Source organism: Aspergillus vadensis (assembly GCF_003184925.1).
Source record: "Aspergillus vadensis CBS 113365 unplaced genomic scaffold BO88scaffold_12, whole genome shotgun sequence".
NCBI classification, from domain to species: Eukaryota; Fungi; Ascomycota; class Eurotiomycetes; order Eurotiales; family Aspergillaceae; genus Aspergillus; species Aspergillus vadensis.
In genome coordinates, this window is record NW_020292050.1 from 244,379 (window position 1) to 268,303 (window position 23,925).

At 52.7% G+C, this 23,925-nt stretch overlaps 7 protein-coding genes across 7 annotated transcripts; 2 read left to right on the top strand and 5 right to left on the bottom strand.

Moving 5' to 3' along the window:
- Nucleotides 1-234: 234 nt before the first annotated feature.
- On the bottom strand, nt 235-3,722 carry BO88DRAFT_425737 (glutamate dehydrogenase (NAD(+)); the record flags this gene model as incomplete). The annotated part of the gene is made up of 4 exons (XM_025708857.1): nt 235-280; nt 339-439; nt 497-3,330; nt 3,404-3,722. The coding sequence occupies 4 exons, from the start codon at nt 3,720-3,722 to the stop codon at nt 235-237; spliced, it is 3,300 nt and encodes a 1,099-aa protein (XP_025562568.1).
- A 4,403-nt stretch (nt 3,723-8,125) lies between these two features.
- On the bottom strand, nt 8,126-10,020 carry BO88DRAFT_405114 (dolichyl-diphosphooligosaccharide--protein glycotransferase subunit OST1). Its single transcript, XM_025706797.1, has 3 exons — nt 9,547-10,020; nt 8,390-9,422; nt 8,126-8,324 (listed from the first exon to the last, which is right to left on the bottom strand). The coding sequence occupies exons 1-3, from the start codon at nt 9,900-9,902 to the stop codon at nt 8,199-8,201; spliced, it is 1,515 nt and encodes a 504-aa protein (XP_025562569.1). The 5' UTR covers nt 9,903-10,020; the 3' UTR covers nt 8,126-8,198.
- BO88DRAFT_388972 (pseudouridine-5'-phosphate glycosidase/carbohydrate kinase family protein) lies at nt 10,008-12,833 on the top strand. Its single transcript, XM_025704892.1, has 6 exons — nt 10,008-10,419; nt 10,468-10,676; nt 10,724-10,865; nt 10,912-11,142; nt 11,195-11,495; nt 11,554-12,833. The coding sequence occupies exons 1-6, from the start codon at nt 10,230-10,232 to the stop codon at nt 12,824-12,826; spliced, it is 2,346 nt and encodes a 781-aa protein (XP_025562570.1). The 5' UTR covers nt 10,008-10,229; the 3' UTR covers nt 12,827-12,833.
- On the bottom strand, nt 12,833-15,883 carry BO88DRAFT_388977 (dienelactone hydrolase). The gene is made up of 6 exons (XM_025704893.1): nt 15,721-15,883; nt 15,480-15,662; nt 15,095-15,396; nt 14,274-14,641; nt 13,390-14,184; nt 12,833-13,285 (listed from the first exon to the last, which is right to left on the bottom strand). Exons 1-6 carry the CDS (start codon nt 15,835-15,837, stop codon nt 12,924-12,926), a joined length of 2,127 nt encoding a protein of 708 aa, XP_025562571.1. The 5' UTR covers nt 15,838-15,883; the 3' UTR covers nt 12,833-12,923.
- Nucleotides 15,884-16,100: 217 nt separating this feature from the next.
- gua1 (GMP synthase (glutamine-hydrolyzing)) lies at nt 16,101-18,203 on the bottom strand. The gene is made up of 7 exons (XM_025706798.1): nt 18,078-18,203; nt 17,839-17,980; nt 17,252-17,774; nt 16,810-17,201; nt 16,407-16,760; nt 16,278-16,358; nt 16,101-16,228 (listed from the first exon to the last, which is right to left on the bottom strand). Exons 1-7 carry the CDS (start codon nt 18,144-18,146, stop codon nt 16,170-16,172), a joined length of 1,620 nt encoding a protein of 539 aa, XP_025562572.1. The 5' UTR covers nt 18,147-18,203; the 3' UTR covers nt 16,101-16,169.
- A 718-nt stretch (nt 18,204-18,921) lies between these two features.
- Nucleotides 18,922-19,798, top strand: BO88DRAFT_444011 (putative GPI anchored cell wall protein; the record flags this gene model as incomplete). Its single annotated transcript, XM_025710064.1, has 1 exon — nt 18,922-19,798. The coding sequence occupies exon 1, from the start codon at nt 19,160-19,162 to the stop codon at nt 19,796-19,798; it is 639 nt and encodes a 212-aa protein (XP_025562573.1). The 5' UTR covers nt 18,922-19,159.
- Nucleotides 19,799-20,129: 331 nt separating this feature from the next.
- Nucleotides 20,130-22,403, bottom strand: BO88DRAFT_341145 (Zn(II)2Cys6 transcription factor domain-containing protein; the record flags this gene model as incomplete). Its single annotated transcript, XM_025703087.1, has 3 exons — nt 20,130-20,147; nt 20,209-22,010; nt 22,160-22,403. The coding sequence occupies 3 exons, from the start codon at nt 22,401-22,403 to the stop codon at nt 20,130-20,132; spliced, it is 2,064 nt and encodes a 687-aa protein (XP_025562574.1).
- Between the last annotated feature and the right edge of the window lie 1,522 nt (nt 22,404-23,925).

Below are 23,925 nucleotides of genomic sequence, written 5' to 3' on the forward strand. Positions count from 1 at the left end.
AGGATTTCGGGGTGTATTCAAGTTGATTAAACAGAGCAGACTACTTGAATGCGGAAGGGAAAGAAAACGAAGATGGTGTATTAGGTCTGTATTATTCATGTCTTTTTTGTATCCCATGCAATGGACATCGTCACAATTAGAATATCCGTAACACTGCTGATGAGCAGTAGGTATGTATTTCCCGGAAAATGCATATCACCAAACAAATACAATCATAAAAACAGGTATATCCGTCTAAGAGTCGTGGTTCGCGTTGAGCTGCGCAATACGCTTGGTCATGCTATAGTCATCATTAGTAAAATGCATCAGATGTTCTGAGAGGGAAATGAACGACTTACAAGTCAAAGAAGGAGAACTGGCTCGGGCTGCTACCATACTCATACACGAAGCGGCTGGCAAGGTAGCTGCCAAAGATAGCTCTCAGATAGTTCTCGGGCACCTATTAAATGGTCAGCATCATGTTGATGAACTATGTTGGGCTGTAAGTAATACTAACCCGCTGAAGGATGGTGTCAAGACCAATCTTCTGCAGAAGGAGGTTCGGCAGAGCATCGTGGAGGACGGAACGGCGAAGCTCGACATTGTCCCACAACTCTGTCTTCTGAAGTTCTTCATCCAACTGAGTGATGGCAACACTGAGACGGTCGCTCAAGACGCTGCGAAGCAATCCTGTCTGCTCATGTTCGCGCCAAATAGCTTCAAACTCGAGAGTAGCATTTGACTTGATGACCTCCTGCACCTGCTTGACATATTCACTATAGAATGTGGGCACGGTACCATCCTCGCGGATGCACATGTTTTCCACAAACTCTTCGTCGTCGAAAGACAGGGAAGCCAGGACCTCCAATGAGGAGGATGTTACACCTCCCTTGTTGGCAGATGCATCCTTGAACAGGATGCAACCAGCCCTCTCGAGGCGAAGCTTGCTGTCTTGAGTAATGAACAGGTTTGCACCCTCAACAATGTACGGGATGGTGGCCTTTCCGTCCTTGATGAGTTTTCCAACAGTGGAGAGATCAATAGACTCAGGTCGTCCACCGCAAGGCACGAATGTATCATATTGCTGGTCACGACGCAGATGGAACAGGTTGCGGAAAATCATACCATTGTGGACCAGCTCGCCACTTGGCAAATGAACGTTGCTTTCATCGACCAGAACCCGATAACCCTTGGGTGAGAGCTTCGACAGGTCGAACTCAGAGATGGTTGCCCGCTTCTTGGCGAGTCTGACAAGCTCCTCATGATTCAGACCCTGGGGATCAACGATCACACCGGACCCGTCGACAATGGCGGTATATTTCTCATTGGACAGGAGGATCTCATTAGAGCCCAGATCGCCGTCAGGCCCACCAGTCTGCAGCTTTCGGATGGTGCTCGGATCGATCTTCAGCTTGCGGTAGATACCAAGCACATACTGACGGACCGACAGGGTCGTCATGCCATAGGTATCATGAGGGATACCGCCGAGCTTGGGGCTCTTGCCCGTGAAGAACGACTTCCACCAGGGGGCACCGCGGTTGCGGGCATGTTCCGTGGCCCAGTCGACCAATTCGGCCGTGTTCTCGTCGGGTCCCATGAACAAAATCTCGTCCTTGCCATGCAAGTCCACAATCGGGTCCTTGATTCCCGGGCTGACAGGAGGCAGCAGCAGGTCCAAGATACTGTCAATGTACTTCTCGAAAGCCACGCGGGCCTTATCCTGGTGGTTAACGTCAAGCAGGATCACACCCTTTGCGCCACCTTCGGGGATATCCTTGTTCTTGCGTTGCTGAGTATTGGCAAGATTGTAGTTCTCGTCGAACAGTGAGCGCGCATTGATACTGTAGGCCTCCTTGTTCCGACTCTTGACAATACGGATGCCGCCACGAGCAATATCCCGGAATCGCAGGTGGAATCCACGGAACTCGGAGCTGATTACCAAGAACATACCGTAGAGGCGCTGGGGATACTCATGTTCCGGCAGGAAGTCAGGGTTGAGTCGGAAGCTGAGAGCAACCTTGGTTGGGGTGAAGAAGTTGGTCTTGAGGATGGAGGCGTTGAAGACGCGGAAGGCGCTCATAACCATTTCGTCATGTTCATTAGCCGCAGTACTCGAGATGAGCTGCTTCAGCCTGGGGCCGTCCAACACCTCGTCAACCTGCAGACGCAGGTAACTTAGGGTGGGGAGGAAGTCATCCTCGGCGGGACCCCGCGTTTGCACGTAATGCGTGTTGGCGAAGTCCAAGTAAAGCTTGTGGATGAGTTCCGGGTACTTGTTGACAATCTCCAAGATGTAGTCCGATGTGAACGTCTCGGTACGCAACCTCTTCTTGATCTTCGCCAACAGCTCCGCATGGACGCTGTTGTTCGAATCCAAAAGATCTGTCAGGGAGATGTATTCAGAGCCCAGTCGGTTCAGGAACTGCTGCACGAACACCCAGGCGCAGTGGGCGTAGATCGTTTCCTGCAAGCTAAGGCGGCCACTGGCGAAATGGTGCTGGAACTTGTTCTGCGGAATGCAGTACAGAAGGGAGACTTCCTTGATGATCTGGTGAATGGCAGCTTCAATCGGGGGATACTTGGCGGCAATCTCCTTGTTGGGGAGAGGACGCAGGTAAAGAGAAATCACCGTGATGCCGTTGGAGAAGTTTTCCAGGTACTTCCGTGAGCTGGTCAGGCGGTAGTAGTGGTACAGATCGGAGAGCGCGCTGAAAAGCCCCATGGCAGAGCCTTGGCGGTAGGCAATGACCAGTCTCTTTTCACGGCTCTTTTCAATCTCGAACAGCTCAATAACCGGGCCGGAGCGGCTCACAGCATTGCTGATGATTTCCTGGTAGATCGCCTTGGTGTTAGGGGTGGCTTTCTGCAGGAACCTCTTTTCGCCGATGATATCGATGTTGGTCTCGTTCGGATCGGGATTAGGGTTGGCAAACTGGCACTTGTACACGAAGTAACAACGAAGCTGTTGCCCATCATCACCGGGGATAGGTGTGGGGGAACGGAAGGTCTCAACGCGATAGCTGTTGCCTTGGGTTGAGGGGTTGATATACTTCTTATCAATCCGCTGTTCATACCCGGGACCTTCGACTGTTGCGATACCGGGCTTGCTGGTATCGATGTAGACAGCATGATCTTCTGCTTCCTTGTCCAACCGGATTTCGAGCTTCTTGTCGTCACGGGCATAAGCTGCAACCTTGGCAGCATATAGCGAGAGAATCTGCGTGACGATAGCATCCACAGACTCGGTCTGGAAGTACGTGTCGTCGATGCCGAGCTGGTTGTAGAACCACTCGGTTTCCCCGACGACAAATTCAATGGGAATGAAGCCTTTCTTCTCCAGCTGATCCATAACTAGCGAGCGAGAGAGCAAAGAGTCAGATGGGTTGCCACCGATAGAACTAGACGGATTTCGAAATCTACTCACCTTGCTCCATTTGCTTTTCCTTCCCTTCGAATTTAGCCGCCACATAGCCCGGGTCTTCCTCTGAGAGAATGCGATGCTGGCCACCACCGGGGATAGCCAGATGCGTGGGCTGCGGCGATGGTTGGCGCACGCTGGAGCCAGCTACATTGTCAAGGATCTTGTTGTGGGGGTGCCTTTGAAAACCAAGAGGAGTACCAGCTCCTGACTGAGAACCATCGTTGCTCCCGTAGAGTTTCGGCCCCGTCCGCATGGGAAGGGTGTTGGTGCCATTGAGGTGGCCGTCGGAAAGAGGCGACGACGAAGGCGCGGGAGAAACCATGATGGGAGTGGAGTGGCAAGAGGAGTTTAGAGGCTCAATTGAACTCAAAAAAGAGGCGGCACTAGTGGGTTTTATACCTGCTACCTGGTGAGCCATGCATGAATAACAAAGACAGGAGCCAAGCTGCTAGCGATAATAAGAAAACTGGTTCGTGCGCGAGAATGGAGGGGGGAGAGAGGGAGGGAAGCTGAAGCCGGGAAAGATAAGGCAGCCACACAGCTGCATGAAGATGTGCAGGAGATGGCACCGGCGCAGGGAGATATAGAAGGAAGCAAGAAGGGAAAGAATGGAAATTCTAGACCACGAGCGACAAACCTACCTCAATGGAAGCGTCGATTGATGTAAAGGAAAATTGGTGATCTGGCGTTGCTACGGGCCAGGGCAATGACGAAAGCTCGAAGCTTATCGGGGAGAGCAAGAGAAACGAGCCAAACAGACTGAAACGGGTTCACTTGTCGGTACCAGCCATCAACCGACACGTCACCAATAAAATGCACAGAGAGATTGAGTTGAGAGAGTTTTAGGATTTCACGAATGGAATGAAACACAGATGAGAGGGGAAGATGGCGAGAGAAGAGGGAAGAGTAAGTAAGTAGTGGAGAGGATCCAATTTATCCAAGAAGGAAAGAAGGATGCGAATTCAAATCAGATCAGATCAAATCAAATCACAAGGGAGGTTATTCACTGTGATGGACACGAACAAAGCAGTGGGAATTCGGTGCCAATCCACCCGGCAGATGCTGGCTCTTTATACAAACTGGAGCTGAAGCCAGACGAAGAGTCGTATTTCCCCAAAGGTAAAACAAATAATAATAATTGAATAATAAACATTTCTTATTATCACATCGAAAGAAAAAGAAGAATCAGAAAATAAAAATGAAAAATGAAAAATCAGAAATTTCCCAAAACGAAATTAATCCGAAATGGCACAGCCATTATTAAGTCATACCTGCAATACTTCTTTGGGAAGCCCAAATAGTTATCATTCGGCCAGCCAGCCAAACCCAGAGAGCCGGTGCTATGCGATCGGCCAGGAACGGGGCCCGGTCCGGGGCAAGTCGTTGGACGGCCTGGCTGTTTCTGCCTGAGGATCATGGATGGCCCGCCCTTGTGCATGGGTCTCCACGTTGCCGTTGTGGTCTCCAACTGTCAAATTCATGTTTTGTTCCTACTCAAGATACCACGGTGGCTAGATACTTCATGTAGCACAGCTTCAATGAGGCTTGTACGCCGGGAGCAGACTATGTATATGAAGTGGTAGTTTCATCCATAAGAAAATAAAAATCTATTTCTCTCCTTGCCTTACTCCCATGTACGTTCCCTTCTTTTCCCTTTTTCCTTTTCCCTTTCCTTCATTGATACTGGCCCGTCTGTGCAACGGCTCCACGGCGGATGACTCGATTCACGATGCCAAGACGAGTGGGTCCCAGCTTCCTTTTTCGGCATCGCGAACCATCTTAGTGCAAATGAGGCAAGTGTGAAAAATACCGCAAGATACCGACATGATTGGTAGCCCAGGGCTAAAAATGGAAAAATTGCCTCAGATGCTTTGGAACGGGAGCTGGAGTCATTGTGGCTGGTTTTCCGGTTCATAGTTACTAACAAGGTATGGAGTAAGAGGGAGTGTCACCTGAGTTCAGTCCAGGGGCGGCGGCGTCCAGGCACAAATTTAGAATGAAGTGAGACCCTGTCGCGTGAGACTTCTACGGGATAGATCCAAATTGAGATCTATTACTCACTATAGATAGATAGTGTGTGAGTATGTGTCTGTGTGAGAAGCTCGATTGAGATGGCCGGTAAGGTCTTTGACCACCTGCATGCAGTGAGGTCAGTCAGTAAAAGTAAGTACTGTAAGTAGTCAGATAATAGTAGAAGGCCAGTTATGATTCTTTCCCCGTAAGATACTCCGTTACAGCATCCATACTTGGTGTACGTTCTGTTGCCTCTAAATTCCCGGTTTAGTCAGCTGACCGGACCGGCTTGAGGGGGGCCAACAACTCCACTTAGTAGGGCTGTAGGTTTCGAAAGGGGGTTTTGGTGTGTCATGGTGGCCAGTTCGCTGCAAATCATCGCCGACGATGCCGATTTTTGCAGGTTTCTCTGCGTAATGGCGAGCATCAACGGAGGGAAAAATGCCGCACTTGATTGCTTTTCGGGCTTATCATATTAGCAACCGGGGTTTCTTATCGGATGTGTGGCAGATAGATAAAGCAAGAATTCGAGTACTTTGTCATGGTTAGTTGTGATCGGTTGAGGTTTTCTTCGATGTTACTTACTACTTTAGACTACTATAGATACAGAGTATCTTTTTTGGGAATAGATCTATCAACTTGGCCCAGAATCATTGGGCTCTTTGGTGTCCAGCCTGATAAACTGACTGATAACTAAACCTACTTAGTACTTGACCGCAGTGAGGGAAGGATGGATCACACACACCGCCATTACAATACCACTTTTGGGGGATTTGCACTGCCGGGGATAATTGATTAGTTAGTATTGGGTGACCACTTAGTACAGAGTACTACTAGTATTGATTTAGCACGCAATTTCCAATTTCTTTCTTCGAGTGTGAAGTCATATGTGTCCGTCGAAGTTTCCTCACGCATCTAGACTTGCGGGGGGAATGGTCGATCGGTACCTGGAAGATGGCCCGTGGCTATCCTATTCTGTACTATTCTCAATCCATTCCTAGTCAACTTGCGGGGAGGGGAGGGTTTGAGGGAATCTCCCTACAAACTAGTCTCCAACTGTCCAACAGTCCAACTTCCCCAGTCAAATGAAATGCTTCGGAATCCCCAGCCGGAATTCCCATTATTAAAATGGCTCAAGCCTACCCCGTGCTATTACCCCATAGAAAGTCCGTCCGCGTATCCTCTTTTCCCCAAAGTTCCAAATTCCCAACATACCCCTCTTCTTCCAGAGGCGGGGGTGGATAATTGTTCCTTTTCCTCATTCTCTTTTCATTTTCTTTTCGCTCCCCCTTTGGCTGGTGGAAGTGGAACGGATGGGGATCAGACTTCCAAACATGAGTGGTTTTGCCTTAACCCACCGGAGGCTCCACTTGCTCGTCGTCTCGAATGGTCCATATGAAGTAATGAGAACTCCATCTCTGGAAGACAAAAGAATACTCCCGGACCATGCGCCATCCCCAGCAGCTCCCATTCGCTGTCGGCTGCTTCGTTCGGTTGCCGTGATTCCTTGATGCAATGACGTACAACCCGCCATTCGCTGCCCGGATGTAATCCAGACATGCCAACATCCAACGGGAAGAGGCACGCACAAGCGGTGTCGCGCATTCTGCATCTTGTGACTTCCGAGTATTTTCACCGTCTTTGCTACTTGATTGCTCGAGCTCGGCTGCTGGTTGCTGATAGGTGCTTAGTCTTTAGACTTGTATCAAAGACACTCAGCTGAAAAGGCTCTCGGACAGCTTTGCATGAAGACACGGCTGCTGCTGGGAGGAATTTTATCCCGGCGACATATCATCAGCAAGTCCGATCCCGACAGGTCACATACCAAGGCCAACTCTGTCACCTGCATTCCAAAGTTTCGAATGATTGGATGCAGTCAAGGGCTGCTTGGTCGCTGCCATTACCCTCGTGCACTGGAGGTAGTTAGGGAGCAGTATAATGGCTGATGAGCTGCAGACATCTATCATTTACACTCTGCAGCATCTGCATGCAAACCACGTTGATCAGCTTCCGCTTGGTTTGCTCTTGCTCCTGCATGGTGCAAGCTGCAATACAACCGGCTTGAGGAGCTTGTGGTCGTCTTCGCTAGCAATGAGTAGGTCCTCCGATAAGATCCTACTGGACGGGATACAGTTCAGCTATCTACATTGTGTCCGGTGAACTCTTCTATAATGCACTCAGCGTGCTGCATGGTGAACTAGTCTACACCTGCCGTGATCGTCTTCTTGAGAAAGTTCGAAGTTGATACAGTGAAACTTTGCTCTATCATGTGTATAGCCAGTCGAACCGGCAACGGGTGCAGTGGATTGAAATGGTGCTGTAGTATATTATGAAGGCTGATGGTAAGTACCCGTCACAGCGGACTTTACACTTTCCCTATTTTTTGGCCGTTCAAATCTATGTGATCCGTTTCCAGGCTCTCTTATAATGCAAGGCACACAGAAACAAACAACATGAGCGTCCTTATCATGCATCCGTGGGTCCCACTGATCTGGCCATCATTAGCAGGCCCAGACATAGAACGTTGAAATAACATACAATAGAGGCTAATCCCTTTTGGTTTGCCAAAATTTTAAGCTAGAGACGCCTAGTATGTCAGGTGATGCTGACAGCTGATAACCTACTGACTCCTCAGTGCAAAGACCACACTGCATTAGGCTGTCTCCATATTACTCAGAAGGGAATCATTAGACCACACTATCAATCTCTAGTCGTCTACAAACAGCTACTATTGAATTCTGCCTGTCTGTCTGGTATAATTGAAACAATATGATACAACCCCCATCTACCGCTTCTTGATGCTCACGTCAATGTTACCAATTGCCCACGCGGCAACGAACACGGTGAACAGGCCAGCCGTGATGGTTACGGGCTTGCGCAGTCCATCCCACAGAGAGTAGTCGTAAGTGATCTATATCCAATGTGTGAGCTTGACTATTTCCGATATGTATCCGGTGTATGTAGGTAGGTACTTACCACAATCTGCGAGTCACGGGCCTCGTCTGTCAACTCCTCCACGGTCAAAGTCAGCGCCGTGCGTCCCAGAGTATCCATGAAAGTCTTGTGGCTGGTGAGCTCAGTCTGGATCTGGTTGGCACCGGGGAGGCCATTGCTAGTCGCCTTCTCGAGAAGCTCGTAGCGGACATTCCGGGCACCCTCGGGGAGGATGATGCGCACAACAGCCTTCTCGTACTGAATACCCTCGGGGACCTTGGGGCCCTCGATGAAGGGAACCTTCAGGACGTAAGAATCAGCGCCGGTGACGGCCTTGCGAAGGAAGGCGGAGAGGTCGTTGTTCCAGCCAATGCGGAAGCTGTAGTTCCATCCGCCAAAGATGGGAAACCGGGGACGGAGCTCCAGGGAGGCGTCGCGGTTCGGGACCTTTCCGGGACGGTAGCGGCTCGTGGAGACGTTGCCAATGTCGTCAGTGAAGTAGGGGTCCACAGAGCCGGGCTTGAGGGGGATCTTCAGCTCGCGGATAGCGGAGGACGGCAGCTGCTGGTAGCTGCTGATGGTCCACTCCACGCGGTTGAAGTTGTCGATGAGCTGGGAGCCGTTGTTGCGCAGCCAGTAGCGTTCCTCCGTCGCGAGGTTGCCGCCCCAGTGGGACACTTCCAGGTCACGCTCCAGAAGAGTGGCAGTGATGACGGGCTTGGTGAACTCGTACCGGACACTGGCCGGGTAGGTGGTCTCGGGAGCGACGTCGGCGTAGGGCCCGTAGGTGTAGGTGGCACCCTGGCGCTCTGGATCCGCGCCCGACGTCAGGTCCGTGGTGGTGTAGTCGGGGACAATGGTGCTGGGGAACTTGATCTTGGTCTTCTGGGTCGCGGTCGTGTACGCCGAGGGAGCGTAGGCCGAGAAGGCATAGGCGAGGTACTGGCGATCAGTCTGGCTGATGGCCGCAGGACGAGGCTTCAAGGTGTTGAGGGCGGAGTAGGAGATGCCCAGGGTGATTTGCGAAGAAGGGGCGAGAGGCTTGGGGAGGTGAACAACGAAGTACTGGAAGTCCCTGTATGGTCAAGAAGACAAAAGATCAGCAAGCCGTTCTAGATACATCCACCATGCATAGATCAAGCAACCGTGGCTTCGTCCTCCACCAATTCAGCCATTGGCCGCCATTGCGGTCAACTTACCTGTTCGAATCGAACTTGGTAGCTTCCACCTCGAAGCGTCCCTGTTCAGGGGCCGACTTATCACGGACTTCTAGGGCACCGACCTTGTCGTAGAGGTCTGACGGGAAGGACAAGTAGTAGTCGGACTGCGGCTCCTTGTCCACATTCTCAACGACAACATTGACAGTCTCGCGCAGATAACCCTTCTCCAAATTGGTGTTGCGGACGAGATTGGCGTTCTTAAACACTTGAGGAGGCTTGAAATCGCGAGGAAGAGCTACAGGGGAGCTCGAGGGAGTCGAATCGGCATAAACCAAGCTGTTGCTGCTGGACAGGAACAAGCCGCACAGCGCAGCGAGTGCGGTAAACGGCCTCATAGTGGGCAAGATGGGCGGTCTTTCAACGACCGCGCCTAGGACCTATACACTCACCAGGAGATAGTCCCAAGGAGAAAGAAATGAGCGAGAGGATGGACGGGAAGGTGGAGGAATTGGGCGATAAGTCGAGGGGGAGAAAGAGACGCGCGGAGATGCTGAGGTGTCCCGATGCGGGATTACGAATTACGTACGGCGACCGCCGCGGCCAAAACTTCCTGCTTTTATCGCCGATAGCCCGCCATTCTTCATTGCGACTCTATCCCCGCACTGTCGAGCTACAAGACTTGCATTCCCTGTAATTTTCAGGTCCCAATCATCGTGGCCTCCATGCTCGCTTCTCGAGCTGCTGCTCGTTCATGCTGCCGGTCAGCTAGAGCCCCGGCACGAGCCGCGGTAGCAGCCCGGCGCTATCACGGTCTCGCTCAGAGCAAGCTCTTCAAGGTGTCTGAGGAAGTCCGCGATGCTGTTGCTACTGGGAAGCCTGTCGTGGCTCTTGAGTCAACCATCTATACTCATGGTATGATTTCCTTCTGGTTGGTTGGGAGGGTATAGCTGACAGTTGCAGGATTTCCGTATCCTGAGAGCGTTGCTCTGGCCGAGTTGCTAGAGTCGGTCGTCCGGTCCAATGGCGCTGTACCTGCTACGATTGGAATTCTCGGTGGTGAAGCACGCGTTGGATTAAGTCCCGAGGAGCTTGTCGAGCTAGCATCGACTGCGGAGAAGAAGAATGCGCTGAAAGTGTCCCGGCGAGACCTTGGTTACATCTGTGGCTTGGTGGGTGGGACGCATCCTTCATAACGATACACATCTGACAATAGTAGGGGCTGGCTGGCAAACGTCTTCATGGGGGTACAACGGTGTCCGGTACGATGGTGCTCGCGCACTTGGCGGGGATCAAGATATTCGGCACTGGTGGACTAGGTGGTGTGCATCGTGGCGGCGAGAACTCCATGGACATCTCCGGTACGTGAAGCTATGGATATAACGAGAGTCCGGCTAACTGTAGCAGCCGACCTTACTGAACTGGGACGCACACCGGTGGCGGTTGTCAGCTCTGGGTGCAAGAGCTTCCTGGACATCCCGCGTACGCTCGAATACCTCGAGACGGAGGGCGTCTGTGTGGGCACATTTGCGGACGGTCGTCAAGGCTCCGTAGACTTTCCCGCATTCTACACCCGGGACAGCGGGCTGAAGAGCCCAAAGATCATTCAAAATGAGGCCGAGGCCGCGGCTATTGTCTGTAAGTCATGCTGCATCTCTCACAGACGCACTTAGGATACTGATGAATACAGACGCCCAGTCGCAAATCCCCGTCTCATCGGGCATTCTTCTTGCCAACCCGGTACCACTTGAGCACTCTATTGCAAAGAGTGATATGGACCATATCATCGACGAAGCTCTTCGCCTCGCCGACGTCGAGGGCTACCATGGAAGTGACAACACGCCCTTTGTGCTGGCCAAGATCAAGGAACTCAGCGGCGGAAAGAGCGTGATCGCCAACCGAGCTCTGGTAGAGGCGAACGTGAAGCGCGCAGCCAAGGTGGCCGTGGAATTCTCCAAACTGGAGCGGTCTGGAGGGTCGCTCAATGAACGGTGAGCTGCCACTCGTGCGTTCAGACTCGGGATATCCTAATTGAGATGGTGTGCGCAGACACATGCCAGCTTTCTCCGGGACCAGTAGGGCTGACCAAGCGACTGAAACAGAGCTGGAGCATGCAACTAAGACTCCACTGGAGACTGTCACGAAGGCGGATGTTCTCGTGGCCGGCTCCTTGGCCATCGATCTTTCCTGCGACTTTGCCCCGGCCGAAGCAAATACCACGACGCCCGCTTTGCAGACATCAAACCGCGCCGTCATCGGACAGAGCCTAGGGGGAGTCGGACACAACGTGGCCATTGCCGCAAGGTATCTGGACAGCTCTGTGCTGTTCTGCAGCGTTGTGGGTGACGACCTAAGCGGCCAAGCTGCGCTGTCGAGTCTCCGACAGGAGGGTCTCTCCACAGACGGCATCAAGGTGCTCCCTCCGTCCTCCGGAGCACGCACGGCCCAATACATCGCCGTCAACGACGCAAAGAAAGACCTAGTAGTAGCCATGGCCGACATGGCAATCATGGAACTGCCAGAGCAGGCACTAGACTTTGACAACTTCTGGGAACCGATGATGTCCCGCGCACAGCCTCAATGGGCAGTAGTCGACGGCAACTGGAACGACGAGGTCCTGAGCAAATGGATATCCCTAGCCAAGAAGCACAAGGCACGGGTAGCCTTTGAGCCCGTGTCCACAGCGAAAAGCCGTCGTCTATTCGGGTCCGCCATCAAACCATCTGACTGCGTTCCCAACAACACCGTCAGCCTGGCCGCCCCGAACCAGTTCGAGCTCGCAGCCATGTACCGAGCCGCTCGAGAGAACGGACACCTGGACTCAGAGGAATGGTGGCGCATCATCGACGCCATGGGCATGACGGGATCAGGGTCGCGTGAGCGACTGGTGGCCATGACCTCAGCAACGCTGGTCGACCAGGGAATCCCGCAGCAGAGCATCCAGCTTTTGCCGTTTATTCCATGCGTGCTCACCAAGCTAGGCCGGGAAGGCGTGCTTCTGACGCAGCTGCTGCGGCCAGGCGATGCACGACTGACAAGTCCGGAGTCAGCACCGTATATCCTCTCGCGGGCGTTGACGTCGGACGGGCTGATCGGGGGTGTGTACCTGCGGCTGTTCCCGGCTGCAGCAAAGCTAGATGAAAAGGACATTGTAAGCGTCAACGGAGCGGGCGATACGCTGCTGGGGGCAGTAGTGACAGGACTGGCGCGGGGAGGAGCGGTGGAGGAGGTGATTCCACGGGCACAAGAAGCGAGCGTATTGACATTGCAGCAGGAGGGAGGAGTAAGTAAAGAGATATCCAGACTAGCTGGAAGTATATAGTGCGTTCATACTCAACCATGATCTATGAATTGGCATCAAACAGACATGCTACTTACTATACATACTACGCACAGCAAAAGAAACCAAAACATCCACCCTAAGAAACAACCATATCCACCCCCTCCACCCCAACAACAGGCAACCCATCTCTACTCAAAACCCCCACCTGCACCAACACACTGGCCTGATCCCAATAAGCATGCACACGGGCGACCTTTCCCGCCGTGAAACTAGCCACCAGCACCAACGCCACTTTGACCTCCTTCCCCGTCGGGGGCAGATTCGGCAGTAACCATGGAATAGCACGATCATGCGTGAAAGTTAGGAGAAGTTCATCGACGATGCGATCAGGCCCCGTAGTGCGGGAGAGCAGACGGATGGATTGATTAGAGGGGGAAGGTATGGGAGAGAGGAAGTGGCTGTTAGTGTAGAATTTCGTTATGGTGGAGGGGGTTGTTCCTATGCCCATCATCAACTTTCATTAGCATCGTCTCGTTATGTTTACTATTTATAAATCATGTACTATGGTGATGGAAGGAAGGAAGGGATGGATGGATACATACCACCAGCGCAAGTAGGCACACACACCACGACAGGCGACTCTTCAATCGTGCATGTCTCTGTCTCTGTGCCCTTCCCGGCACCAGTATATAGATGTGAGGAAGAACTCCCACTACTATGCACACTCTCCATCTGCACACCCATTCCACTGCCTACCATTAACCCTACTAGTTCTGCTGCGCGGTGACTGCGCTCGTCTTCTTCGTCTCGTGCACTCCTATCCCCTCCCCCTTCAGCAGAAGTGGAGGTGGAAGATGAAGACAAACACCGCCAATACTCCTCCCACACGTTCTCGACATCAGGCACGCGCCATTTCGTCGCGGGCCATCCGAAGCCGCGCTTTAGGGTTTCAAGGGCGCGGGACCACGCTAGACGTGCGGAGAGCTTGTCATAGTTCGACGAAGAAGGCTCAGCGAACCTGGGGCATGATTCGGGGTAGGTGAAGACGTGGCAGCGGTGGCGTTTTCGAGGGTGGTTTTTCGTGCTGTTGAGGAGGGCGTCTGCTATTGAAAAAGTGGTGGTGGAAGTACCGGCGAGGTGGATCTGGATACAGAGGAGAGGGATGGAGGGGGGGTAGGTGGTGGGTGTTGTTGTTGAGGATGTACTTCCTGTTGTTGTTGTTGTTGTTCCGCGAGAAGTGTCTGGGGATGTACTGGTGAGGAAGTTGCTATTACTGGTGCTGGTGAGAGGTCCATCGGGGTAGTATGCCACTAGGGCACAGAGTCTGGGGAAGGGGTTCGTGGCTGTTAGTGGTTGGTGGTGGGATTCGAGAAGGAGGTGGGCGGGTTTGTTGTATGCTTTAATACCATTAATATCAGTCATGTATACCATCATTTGAGTGGTTGTTAAGTAGGGTAGGGTATGATGGGAGGGAGGGGGGAATTACCAACGACAGCATATCTCTCGCCCGGCTCGAGATCATCTTCCCTCTCATGCAACAGATTCTCCAATTCCTTGCGCTCTTTATCTACATCCCCACAGCCATCTGTTGCATTTTGACACCCCCGGAAGGGAAGATACTCGACATCGAAGCCCTCAGCGCGGAAGCGCGATAGGATCCCCGCATCGAAGTCGGGAGTATCGGAGGTCAGGTACAGTCGGCGAGGAGGAGAGGCCTCTGCTTCGCGACGACGACTGTGTTTGTCGTTGGCTGATGGGGGAGATTGTAGTGGTGTACCATAGTTGCTGTTGGTAGGGTTTGTGCCGGCGGAGCTGCTGCGGCGACGACGGAGGTGTTGGCGGAGACGGTCCATTCTAATATAGTAGTTTTATCTAAAGTATTCCAGTATATAATGTGGTATAGTAGATGTACTAAATAATATGGTCATCCATGGTGCGAACTCCGAGCATCCCGATTAATATATATACTGTATGCTGGCTTATGCTTTCGCGGACATGCTCAGTGACGTCGACGATTCCAGGTGTTGTTCTCATCTCACAGGGGCGACGTGGATCCATTCGGCCAGGGACGGGTTGAGTAGTATTAACTTTGTGTGTACACCGTCAGTTCGTTAGTAGTGAGTAGTTGGGTTGTAAATCAGCCCGATCCATTGCATACATATATGCGTGGCAATTCTATCGCATTATCGTATCTATCGTGAGTCAGTGACGTCGATCTATATACAAGTCTCGAGTTCTCCATCCCTCGCATAGCGCCACCGCTCAATGGCGTCAACCACTATACCACAATGCTGCTGCAACATCTACTCGAAACTGGTCAACCAGCGAATCTCCTCCCTTACATCTCCCTCACAAGCCGGATCCTCAACCAGATAGCACCGATACGCGGGGCGCTGCAAACTCCGCCGCGCGACTTCACAATCGACGCGGATATCCTCGATCAACGCCTCCGACGAAACATAATCATATTCAGGACGGATATATCCCAGAATCAGCAGGTTGAGTGGCGTGCCATAAAAGTCGGGCATTTTGTGGAAGGTGACCTGTCCGTCGGTCGAAGTAGTGGCGGTCGGCGAGGGGGCGGAGAGGGGCGGCATGATGTGGATTTCCTGCATTGCAGACAATAGAGCATTAGTCTATTGCATATTCAAAGTAGTGTAAAGAGGGGTAAATGCGTATGGTCGGGACGTACAATTGACTTGGACTCATTCTTGTAGAAAGGATTGTATCCGATGCTCAGCACCGCCGGGCGGATGGTCTCCCCCGTTGCGAAGCGGGCTGGATCCAGCGCTACGACGCCGTAGTAAACGCCTACGGATAACTCGGGATGCTGGGAGAGTTCATCGGCGGGGATGTTGGCTGTTGGGATGCCCAGCTATGGTTCTTTGCGTCAGTTGGAGCTGCTGGACTTCTGGGTTGGAGGTGCAAGGTACCTCTTTGCTGCCCCGCCCGAAGCCTTTGATGACAGGTCCACTCATGCGGATGGGATACGGGGGCTCCGGTCCCTCATCGGGACCGGTGACGGGGTCGCGAGGCCGATCAGGGCGCATTTTGAAAGCTAAGATGAGGGGATGGTGTTGAAGCAGTGGTAGGTGGAGGAGGAGAGAGAGAGAGCGAGAGAATAAGATGGAAGAGAGATCGGCGATAAGACAGGTGGGGCTATGGACTATCAAACGATGCGATTGTGGAGTTCAGCCTTCTTCATGGCCTCCACCAACTGGCCAATTATCGACTCCTCTTTCTAGCTTACAGAGTTGCACGCTTATTCGCAGATAGATAAAAATGGTATATTTCAGGATTATCTACGTTCATCCCGTTTTGCCGTAACTCCGTTCCTCTAATGGATGATATGACTCGTACTATCAGTTTAATCGTAACTATTTTACTCCATCTCAATCGTCGCCGGAGGCTTGCTGGAAATGTCGTACAGGACACGGGACACTACACTAGTTAGCAGATATTCCTAGTGTAAGAAGAGGGTGTAACCTACCGCCGTGGACCTCGTTGATGATGCGGGTCGAGCACCGGCTCAGGAACTCATTGTCGAAGGGGAATGCGCGCGCAGTCATGACTACCATCCGTTAGTCCATCATCACCAAAACATAATCAGCTCACTTACAATCGGTCGTCTCAACAGCACGCAGGATGATGATCTCGGCGTACACACGCTTGTCACCCATGACACCCACCGCCTTGCTGGGGTCCAGGGCAGCGTAGGCCTGCGCAATCTGGTCGTACAGACCAGCCTCGCGGATCATCGAGATGAAGATGTGGTCGGCCCGGCGGGCAATCTCCACGCGCTCGGGGGTAACCTCGCCGAGAACACGGATGGCGATACCAGGACCGGGGAAGGGGTGGCGCATGACCAGCTCGTGAGCAATGCCCAGCTGGCGACCCAGGGCGCGCACCTCATCCTTGAACAGCTCACGGAGGGGCTCAATGAGTCTCATGCCCTGACCGTCAATCATACGCTCTGTGATGGATTAGCGGGTTGCCAGATATTCCAGAACCGAAATACTTACGGGGCAGACCACCGACGTTGTGGTGGGTCTTGATGGTCGCCGAGGGACCCTTAAAGGAGATACTCTCGATGACATCGGGGTACAGAGTACCCTGGAGGAACCACTTGATCTTGGCACCCTGGTGCTCGGCCTCGGCCTCGATCTTCTGAGCCTCCTCCTCGAAGACGTCAATGAAGGTGTTGCCGATGAACTTGCGCTTCTTCTCAGGCTCGGTGACGCCCTTGAGACCGTCCAAGAAGCGCTTGGAGGCGTCAACGACAGTCAGGTTGATACCGAGGTGCTTGTTCAGGGTCTCCTCGACGATGTCGCACTCGTTCAGACGCATGCAGCCGTTGTTGACGAGCACGGCGTGGAAGCGGTCGCCGATGGCCTCCTTCATGAGCTTGGCAGCACTGCACTTATTAACACCACCCATTAATTGAATCAATGGCAATCAACTTACACAGTGGAGTCGACACCACCGCTGACAGCACCCAGAACATGGTCAGTCTCACCGACCAGCTTGCGAATGCGGGCAATCTCTTGGTCGACGAAGCGGGACATGGTCCAGTTCTGTTGAGCACCGCAAATGTCGACGGCAAAGTTCTTCAGGATGGTAGCACCGAGAGGGGTGTGGGTGACCTCGGGGTGGAACTGCACACCGTAGAGGGGCTTGGTCTGGTGGGCAATACCGGCATAAGGGGAGTTGGAGGTGGTGGCGATGGTGTGGAAGTCGGTGGGGAGCTTGACGAGCTTGTCACCGTGGCTCATCCAGACCTTGATCTGGCCCTCGAGGCCGGCGAACAGCTTGTCGACGTGGCCCTGGTCGTCGAGGCGCTTGGCGTGGAGGTCGGCGTGACCATACTCACGCTCGGTACCGGCGTCAACGTTGTCCTTGCCCAGACGGTAGGCGATTTCCTGCAGACCGTAGCAGATACCGAGGATGGGGACACCGAGGTCGAAGACGGCGGGGTCAGCGTGGGGGGCTGTAGTTGGATAGAATGAGTATATGACTCCAGAGAATGGTTCCGCGGGGAGGGATCCGCTTACCGCCGTCCTCGTAGACACTGTAGGGACCACCGGACAGGATGATACCCTTGGGCTTGAAGGGCAGATCGGCAATCTTCTGAGTGCATGGCAGCATCTCACTGTAGACATTGATCTCGCGCAGTCTCCGGGTCAGGAGATGCGTCTGGGGGTGAGGATTAGTATGTGAGTCATGGGGATGGCGGGGTAATTGATGCACTGGAAGCGGCACTGAGAGTGTGTGGTATAGAGGGAGAGCGTACGTATTGAGAACCAAAGTCAAGGATGAGGATGGTGTCAAAGGTGGCATGGGGAACCTCCTGGTCGGCCATTGTGACGGTGGGCAGTCTATCAGACCAATTGATGAACTTTCGACTTGCAGCTGAACCCGACAAGAAGAAGATCTTCCATCTTTCTTTGCCGCTCGAGAATTTTTTTTCTCCCGGGCGGTGAGTCCCGAATGCGGAGGTGATAATATCAGCCAATAAAGATGCTTCCACCAAAGGCGGTCAGATTGATAACAAGCTAGATGTTTATCGGTCACGTGTTTATTACATAATATGCATAATATAAGTCGGGATACAGAGCTATATATGCATGCCAGCCCTAAATAGTAAATTCAGAACCGACGACAACAAATCTGGCAATCTCCTCGACGAGTCCAGCATGTGAAAAGAATCCATCAGTGTATATATAATGGAATTGTAGATCACTCGTATCCCCCACTCACTTGTTCAGAGATTTTACCCTCTCTCCAAATTGACTCACGACAATCTCTGAAAACCAAGAGCAACCGAAAGGACCCCACTAAGCCCGATATAAACTAAAGCTGCGGCTCCTGCATCCCAAATACGAGCAGAACCAGAGAGTAACCCCCTGAACATGGTTTAGCGGCGGACTCTGCCGCCTATTTTAGGTAGAAGGGTCTTGTGCTTCGGGGGACATTTCTGCGCCGAGTCTAAACGGGGAGGGCCTCTACGACACTCTATTTGCTGAGAGGGGTCGATTAGAAGGATGAGGCTACGCTAAGAAGAACCTTCAGGGAGATGAGGGTCTCGTAAACACGGAATACAGCGTTCTTGTCGTCAGGGGTCAAAGTGTTGCTAAGTAGATTTGGTTGTGACTTTGTGAGACATAAGTAGTACAAATTGGGGCTGTTCCTGTTTCATTCTTTCTTTGTTGTAATCACACACCTGCTTCTGAGTTATCTATCTGTCTAGTGACCTTCTCTTTTCCTCTTATACTACAGTCTTTACTCTGATTGTACCTCTCACTGTCCCTACTGCTACCATATACATACGCATCTACACATATCATCATCCAAAAGGATAAAATAATCGCCAAAATGCAATTCACCAAATCCACTCTCCTCACTCTCCTCCCCCTCCTCCCTCTCACCACCGCCGCCGACGTCTCAACCGTCTCCCTTTTCACCTACCACGCAGCGACTACCGCAGGGGCCGGCATCCCCGAATTCTCCCTCTCCAGCATCCCTCTCGGCGCCTCCATCATCAGCGCCAACCCCACAGCCACCACCATGGCCGTCTCATGCCTCAACGACGATAACTGCATCCTGCCCAGCCCCATCACCGTCACCGCAGGTCCCTCCACATACACTCTGTCCGCTGTGTACAGCACCAGCATGGAGGGCGTGCAGGAGGTGCTCACCATCGTCGAGGACTGCAAGATCACGGGCGTGACGCAGGGCGCGTCCTGCAGTGTGAGCTATGGAGTCGAGGCGACGTACAAGGGCGTTAGCACGAGTACGGCGAGCAATACGCAGATGAGTATCGCCAGTGCGGAGATTGGGTATGAGACTGTTAGTGTCACTGGGGGTGCTGACAAATTGAGTGGTGCGACTGCTACTGGAACTGCTACTGGAAGTGCTAGTGGAAGTACCGAGACGGGTATGGCTGGACGCAATGCTGTCGGGGCTGGGGCTTTGGCTATGGGTGTGGCTATTGCTGGGTTGGGGATGTTGTAGATTATGATACTTGATTATGATTGATTAATTTACTGGCAAAGGGGTATGTTGTGAAGGATATAATGTTTGGTTATTACGTCCATCTATGCTTAGTATATGTTGCTCATCATACTCAGTTGCAACTACATGGCTAACTACCTTAGCCACTCTCAATATGTACAACGCCTCTATGTCAGCCTGGGAATCATACACAGTAGCAATATGTACCAATACAAGACCAGATTACTTCCGGTCATTGCCAAAACAAAGAAAGGCTAGCGGTAAAATAATCAACAATCATCCTTTTTGATATCCGGCCCGGGTATGAACATGAAACAATTATGATCATAAATCAAATGCACGGTAAGAACTATACCCTCATTAGCATCATCATCCTTATTATCACATCACGGGAACACTGGTATACTCACATTCATCACAATCAACATCGGTATGTCGAATACATCTCGCTTCACTGTCCAGCAGTACGCACATTCGACCTTGCCGTCCTTGAACCCTAGCTGGTTCATCCCTGCCTCGCTGGCGATTCCCCCCTTGCGCAAGTGGTTGTTCCAGCGCTGGTTATCCTCTGCGGCCGCGCCCTCCATATCCTCCTTCGTCTTGTACTTCAACAGCTTGCATGTTGTCATCACACTACCGCGCGAGTCGCCAAATGCCAGGCGTGCGAAATCCTCATAGAACTGCACAACACTGTCATCATCCAACAACTCCGCCAGGAATACTGGCTGCGGGCGCCCGGGCGTACTGTCCACTGTCGACCGAGGCGTGAAGCTGCGCGACGATGCCCCGGAGCTCGGCATTGACGAACCGCCCGTGTTGACATTGAGATTCGGCTCTTTGCCGAGCAGCACATCCTTCTTCCATCCCGTCAGGATACTGAACTCCTTGCCTACCGCGGCAATCTCGCCCGTCCGACGGCACACAATGGTAGGCGTGCCGCACGCGTTGATGAAGTCCTCATATTCCCATAACGTCCGCTGGAAGCACTTCTCCATGAAGATTAGGTCGTCCCGGTTGAGCGTCTTGGTCGTCGCGATGAATGACGGCCGGATCGACGCCAGCGCCTTGGCGATCTGCAGCGTCTTCTGCGGGGGGAAACGTCGTTGAATGAATGCCGTGAGGCCGTGAAAGCGGCTGGTGTATGCGTACGGCTCCTTGACGCTGTCGTAGATGGCCGACGGATTGCGTTGTCGTCGCCGCACGCCGACCTGCAAGTTTTGATGCTTCAAGCTCGGTGTTGTAATCATCGGTCGTTGTTGTCCATGCGGGGCTAACCCGTTCGACTTGCTTGTCACTGCACTGTGAAACGGGGTCTCCTCAAGCCCAGTCGTCATCTGCGGGCTAGTCGTCGCACCGGGACTGTTGAAACTGGCCGGTCCGCTTTCGATGGCAAATGCATGCGGCGCATCCGTCTTGCTCAGATGACCAGGAATCGCGCTGCCCTGTCCCGACTGCGGATAAACCCCCGGCAGATGCGGTTGTCCCGGGGCCTGTCCGCTGGGCCATTCGTTGAGGAGCGGATCCCCAAACATGAACGGCTGCTGGTTGCCCGGGCTTTCCCCAAAGCCTGGTGCCCCAGTAATGGGAGTTGAAGCATATTGTGCCGAGCCACTGCGCCCCATAGACCCGCGCTGCGTGGCCGAATCACTCGGTGAATCGCCCGCCCCCGTCGCCATGTGTCCCAGCATGCCAAACTCCAACGCACCGTATCGGTTCTCAAAATTCATGCTGGAAAGGTCAAAGTTGAAGAGAGCGGGATCGCTGGGATCGAAGAAGGGACCGGCGAACGGATTTTGACCCTGGCCGGGGGGCCCGGAGACGCTCGTGGACGGTGGTTGCGGGTTGACGGAGGGGAGGCTGTTGGTTCGAGCCGTAGGAGTAGCCTTGAGGTTAAAGGTTGGCGACACCGGCGATTGCGAAGGGAACGAGCCTTGGTTGATGGTGTTCTCTTGGTAGACATAGGTAGTCGACTGGGGAGTAGGATAGAAGTTTGCGCCAGCGCTCTGCTGGCCGGTCGCGTTCACGGCATTGGCGCCATTCCGAGACAAGGGCAGGCTGTTGCGCATGGGGTTGTTGTAGAATGTCCCCCCAATCCCCGGCATCAACGCTCCATCCGGCGCATCGTGGAGGTACTTGGCCTTCTTCCGGACCCCGTCGTGACACGCATCTTGAAGACCGCGCTTGATGCACCGCTGACACGGTCGCTCATCACCTATGCGAAACCTTGATTAGTTTGGAAATTCACTCAGACACACAGAAAGATGCGCCGCTAGAGCGCGCCTGTATGGGCGCTAAACGCATGTGTAATCGGAGAAAAAAAGGGTCGAATGCAAGCAACGCTGGAAGTAAGGTCAGTCGTACCGCAAGTCAAGTGTGCGCGCTGGCAAGCAAAACAAGCCCGTCTCGCCTTCTTCCTCCGGGGTCTCGACGGATCTTTCGGGTTGGGCTTCTGGCCATTCGCGGAAGCACCATTTGCAGTGCCGTCGCTGTTGGCCTCGGTCTTCGGCTTGTCGGGCTGTTCTCCGGCGGCGCTAATCTCCTGACTGGCTTCCGTGCGCTCAGCCGACGGAGCTGGGGAATCTTGGTCCTTCACTTCCGCGTTCATATCGGCAGACAATCAATTGTAACCGAGGTGTATGTGTGTGCAATACGGCCGTTATCAATTCGTCCGACCGGGTATTATTCCGCGTCGTAATTCGAGGCGATCAGCGACAGGGTAAATGAGAAGCAGTTGCAGGGTGGGCGAGCGCGTGGGGTTGCCACCGTAAATTTTGAGCAAGACTGCCTTTGTCGCGTTGCGAGCCAGCGCACAACAGAAGGGGATCTTGGTCGAGAGTCCGCTGATCAACCTCACCAGGCTTTACTCTGGGAGTCGCAAAGAGATCGGCTGTTGGCCGGTCGGGCGCATAGAATCCACACGACGACGGCTAGGAATCGGTTGGTGTAGTGGTGGTAGATAGTGAGGAGGGTCAGCGACCACGAAGGACCTTGCGTGTGCTCAGTCAGCAGCAGTCAGAAAGTGAGACTGACTGTTGCGATGCGCCGAAGTGATTTCCTGTGGGTGTGGTGAAAAGTGTTCAGGAGAACAATGGTTAAGTAAAATTCCTTTTACTATTTTTTCTTTTAGTGTCCTCCTTGAATCTTTTCTCTTTTTTTTTCTTTTTCCCGAATTTCTATGTCACGCGGCCGGTAGTGGCAATGAGTAGCGTTGGTGGAGCGAACGACTTGCCGGGGCTGCGGGGAAAACCTGTCGTGTCCAAAGGGTCGAGATAGAGCGGATCCGATGAGCAGCGGCGCAATGCGAACGACGCTGACAAGAGGAGGGGAGATGATATATACGAAAGAGGGGGGGAGGGACTAACAGGAGGGGTATGAGAAGAGGAGGGGAGAATCGAATGCAAGTGGTTAGGAAAACGCGGGGAAGGATTGGAGGAGAGGAGAGACAAGAGAGAAGGGGGAGAGAGAGGAAGAGTCACTTCCAGTAGTTAGAAAGATAGTAGAGAGTAGTAACCAAGAGAGTGCGGCCGACGGACTAATGGACAAGGCAGAAAAAATTCATGACGAGTTTGCAGGCAATTCAAGAGTTCAACACGAGCTGCTTCTTCTTGCATGTCTTGTCAGGTATCGTCCCGGGTGAACCCAGTACGTTACCATACCGAGTGCAAGAGTCGCGTGTCTGTCTGTTCGCGCAATGACTGGGAGCTGACTCCCCATGCATCAAGCTGCTGGTCAAACATATGAATCTCTGGCTATACCTTTATGCCATCTATCACTCATATAAAAGAACCAGCGACAGCTCACTGCTCTAGTGGTCTTACTTCCGAGGCTAGAACCCAAATTTGGAGTCCTCAAATCCAAGGCACTTCGGTACTGGAAATAACCACGGATACGTACATGAGCCATGAGCTTACATGTGCTTCCACGGCCTCTCCGCATGTGACGACACAGAAACATCGCATCGGTTTCATTTGACCCGAGTATATTTCAAGTCATAGGAGTCTATCCATTTATCTCTCTTCAGAAATAATAAATTTTATCATGAATTAGCAGTCGTACCGTAACTGAATAATTATTCAAACAAGACAAATACGAGCATCAACTCAAATAACTGACAAATCCCTCAGAAC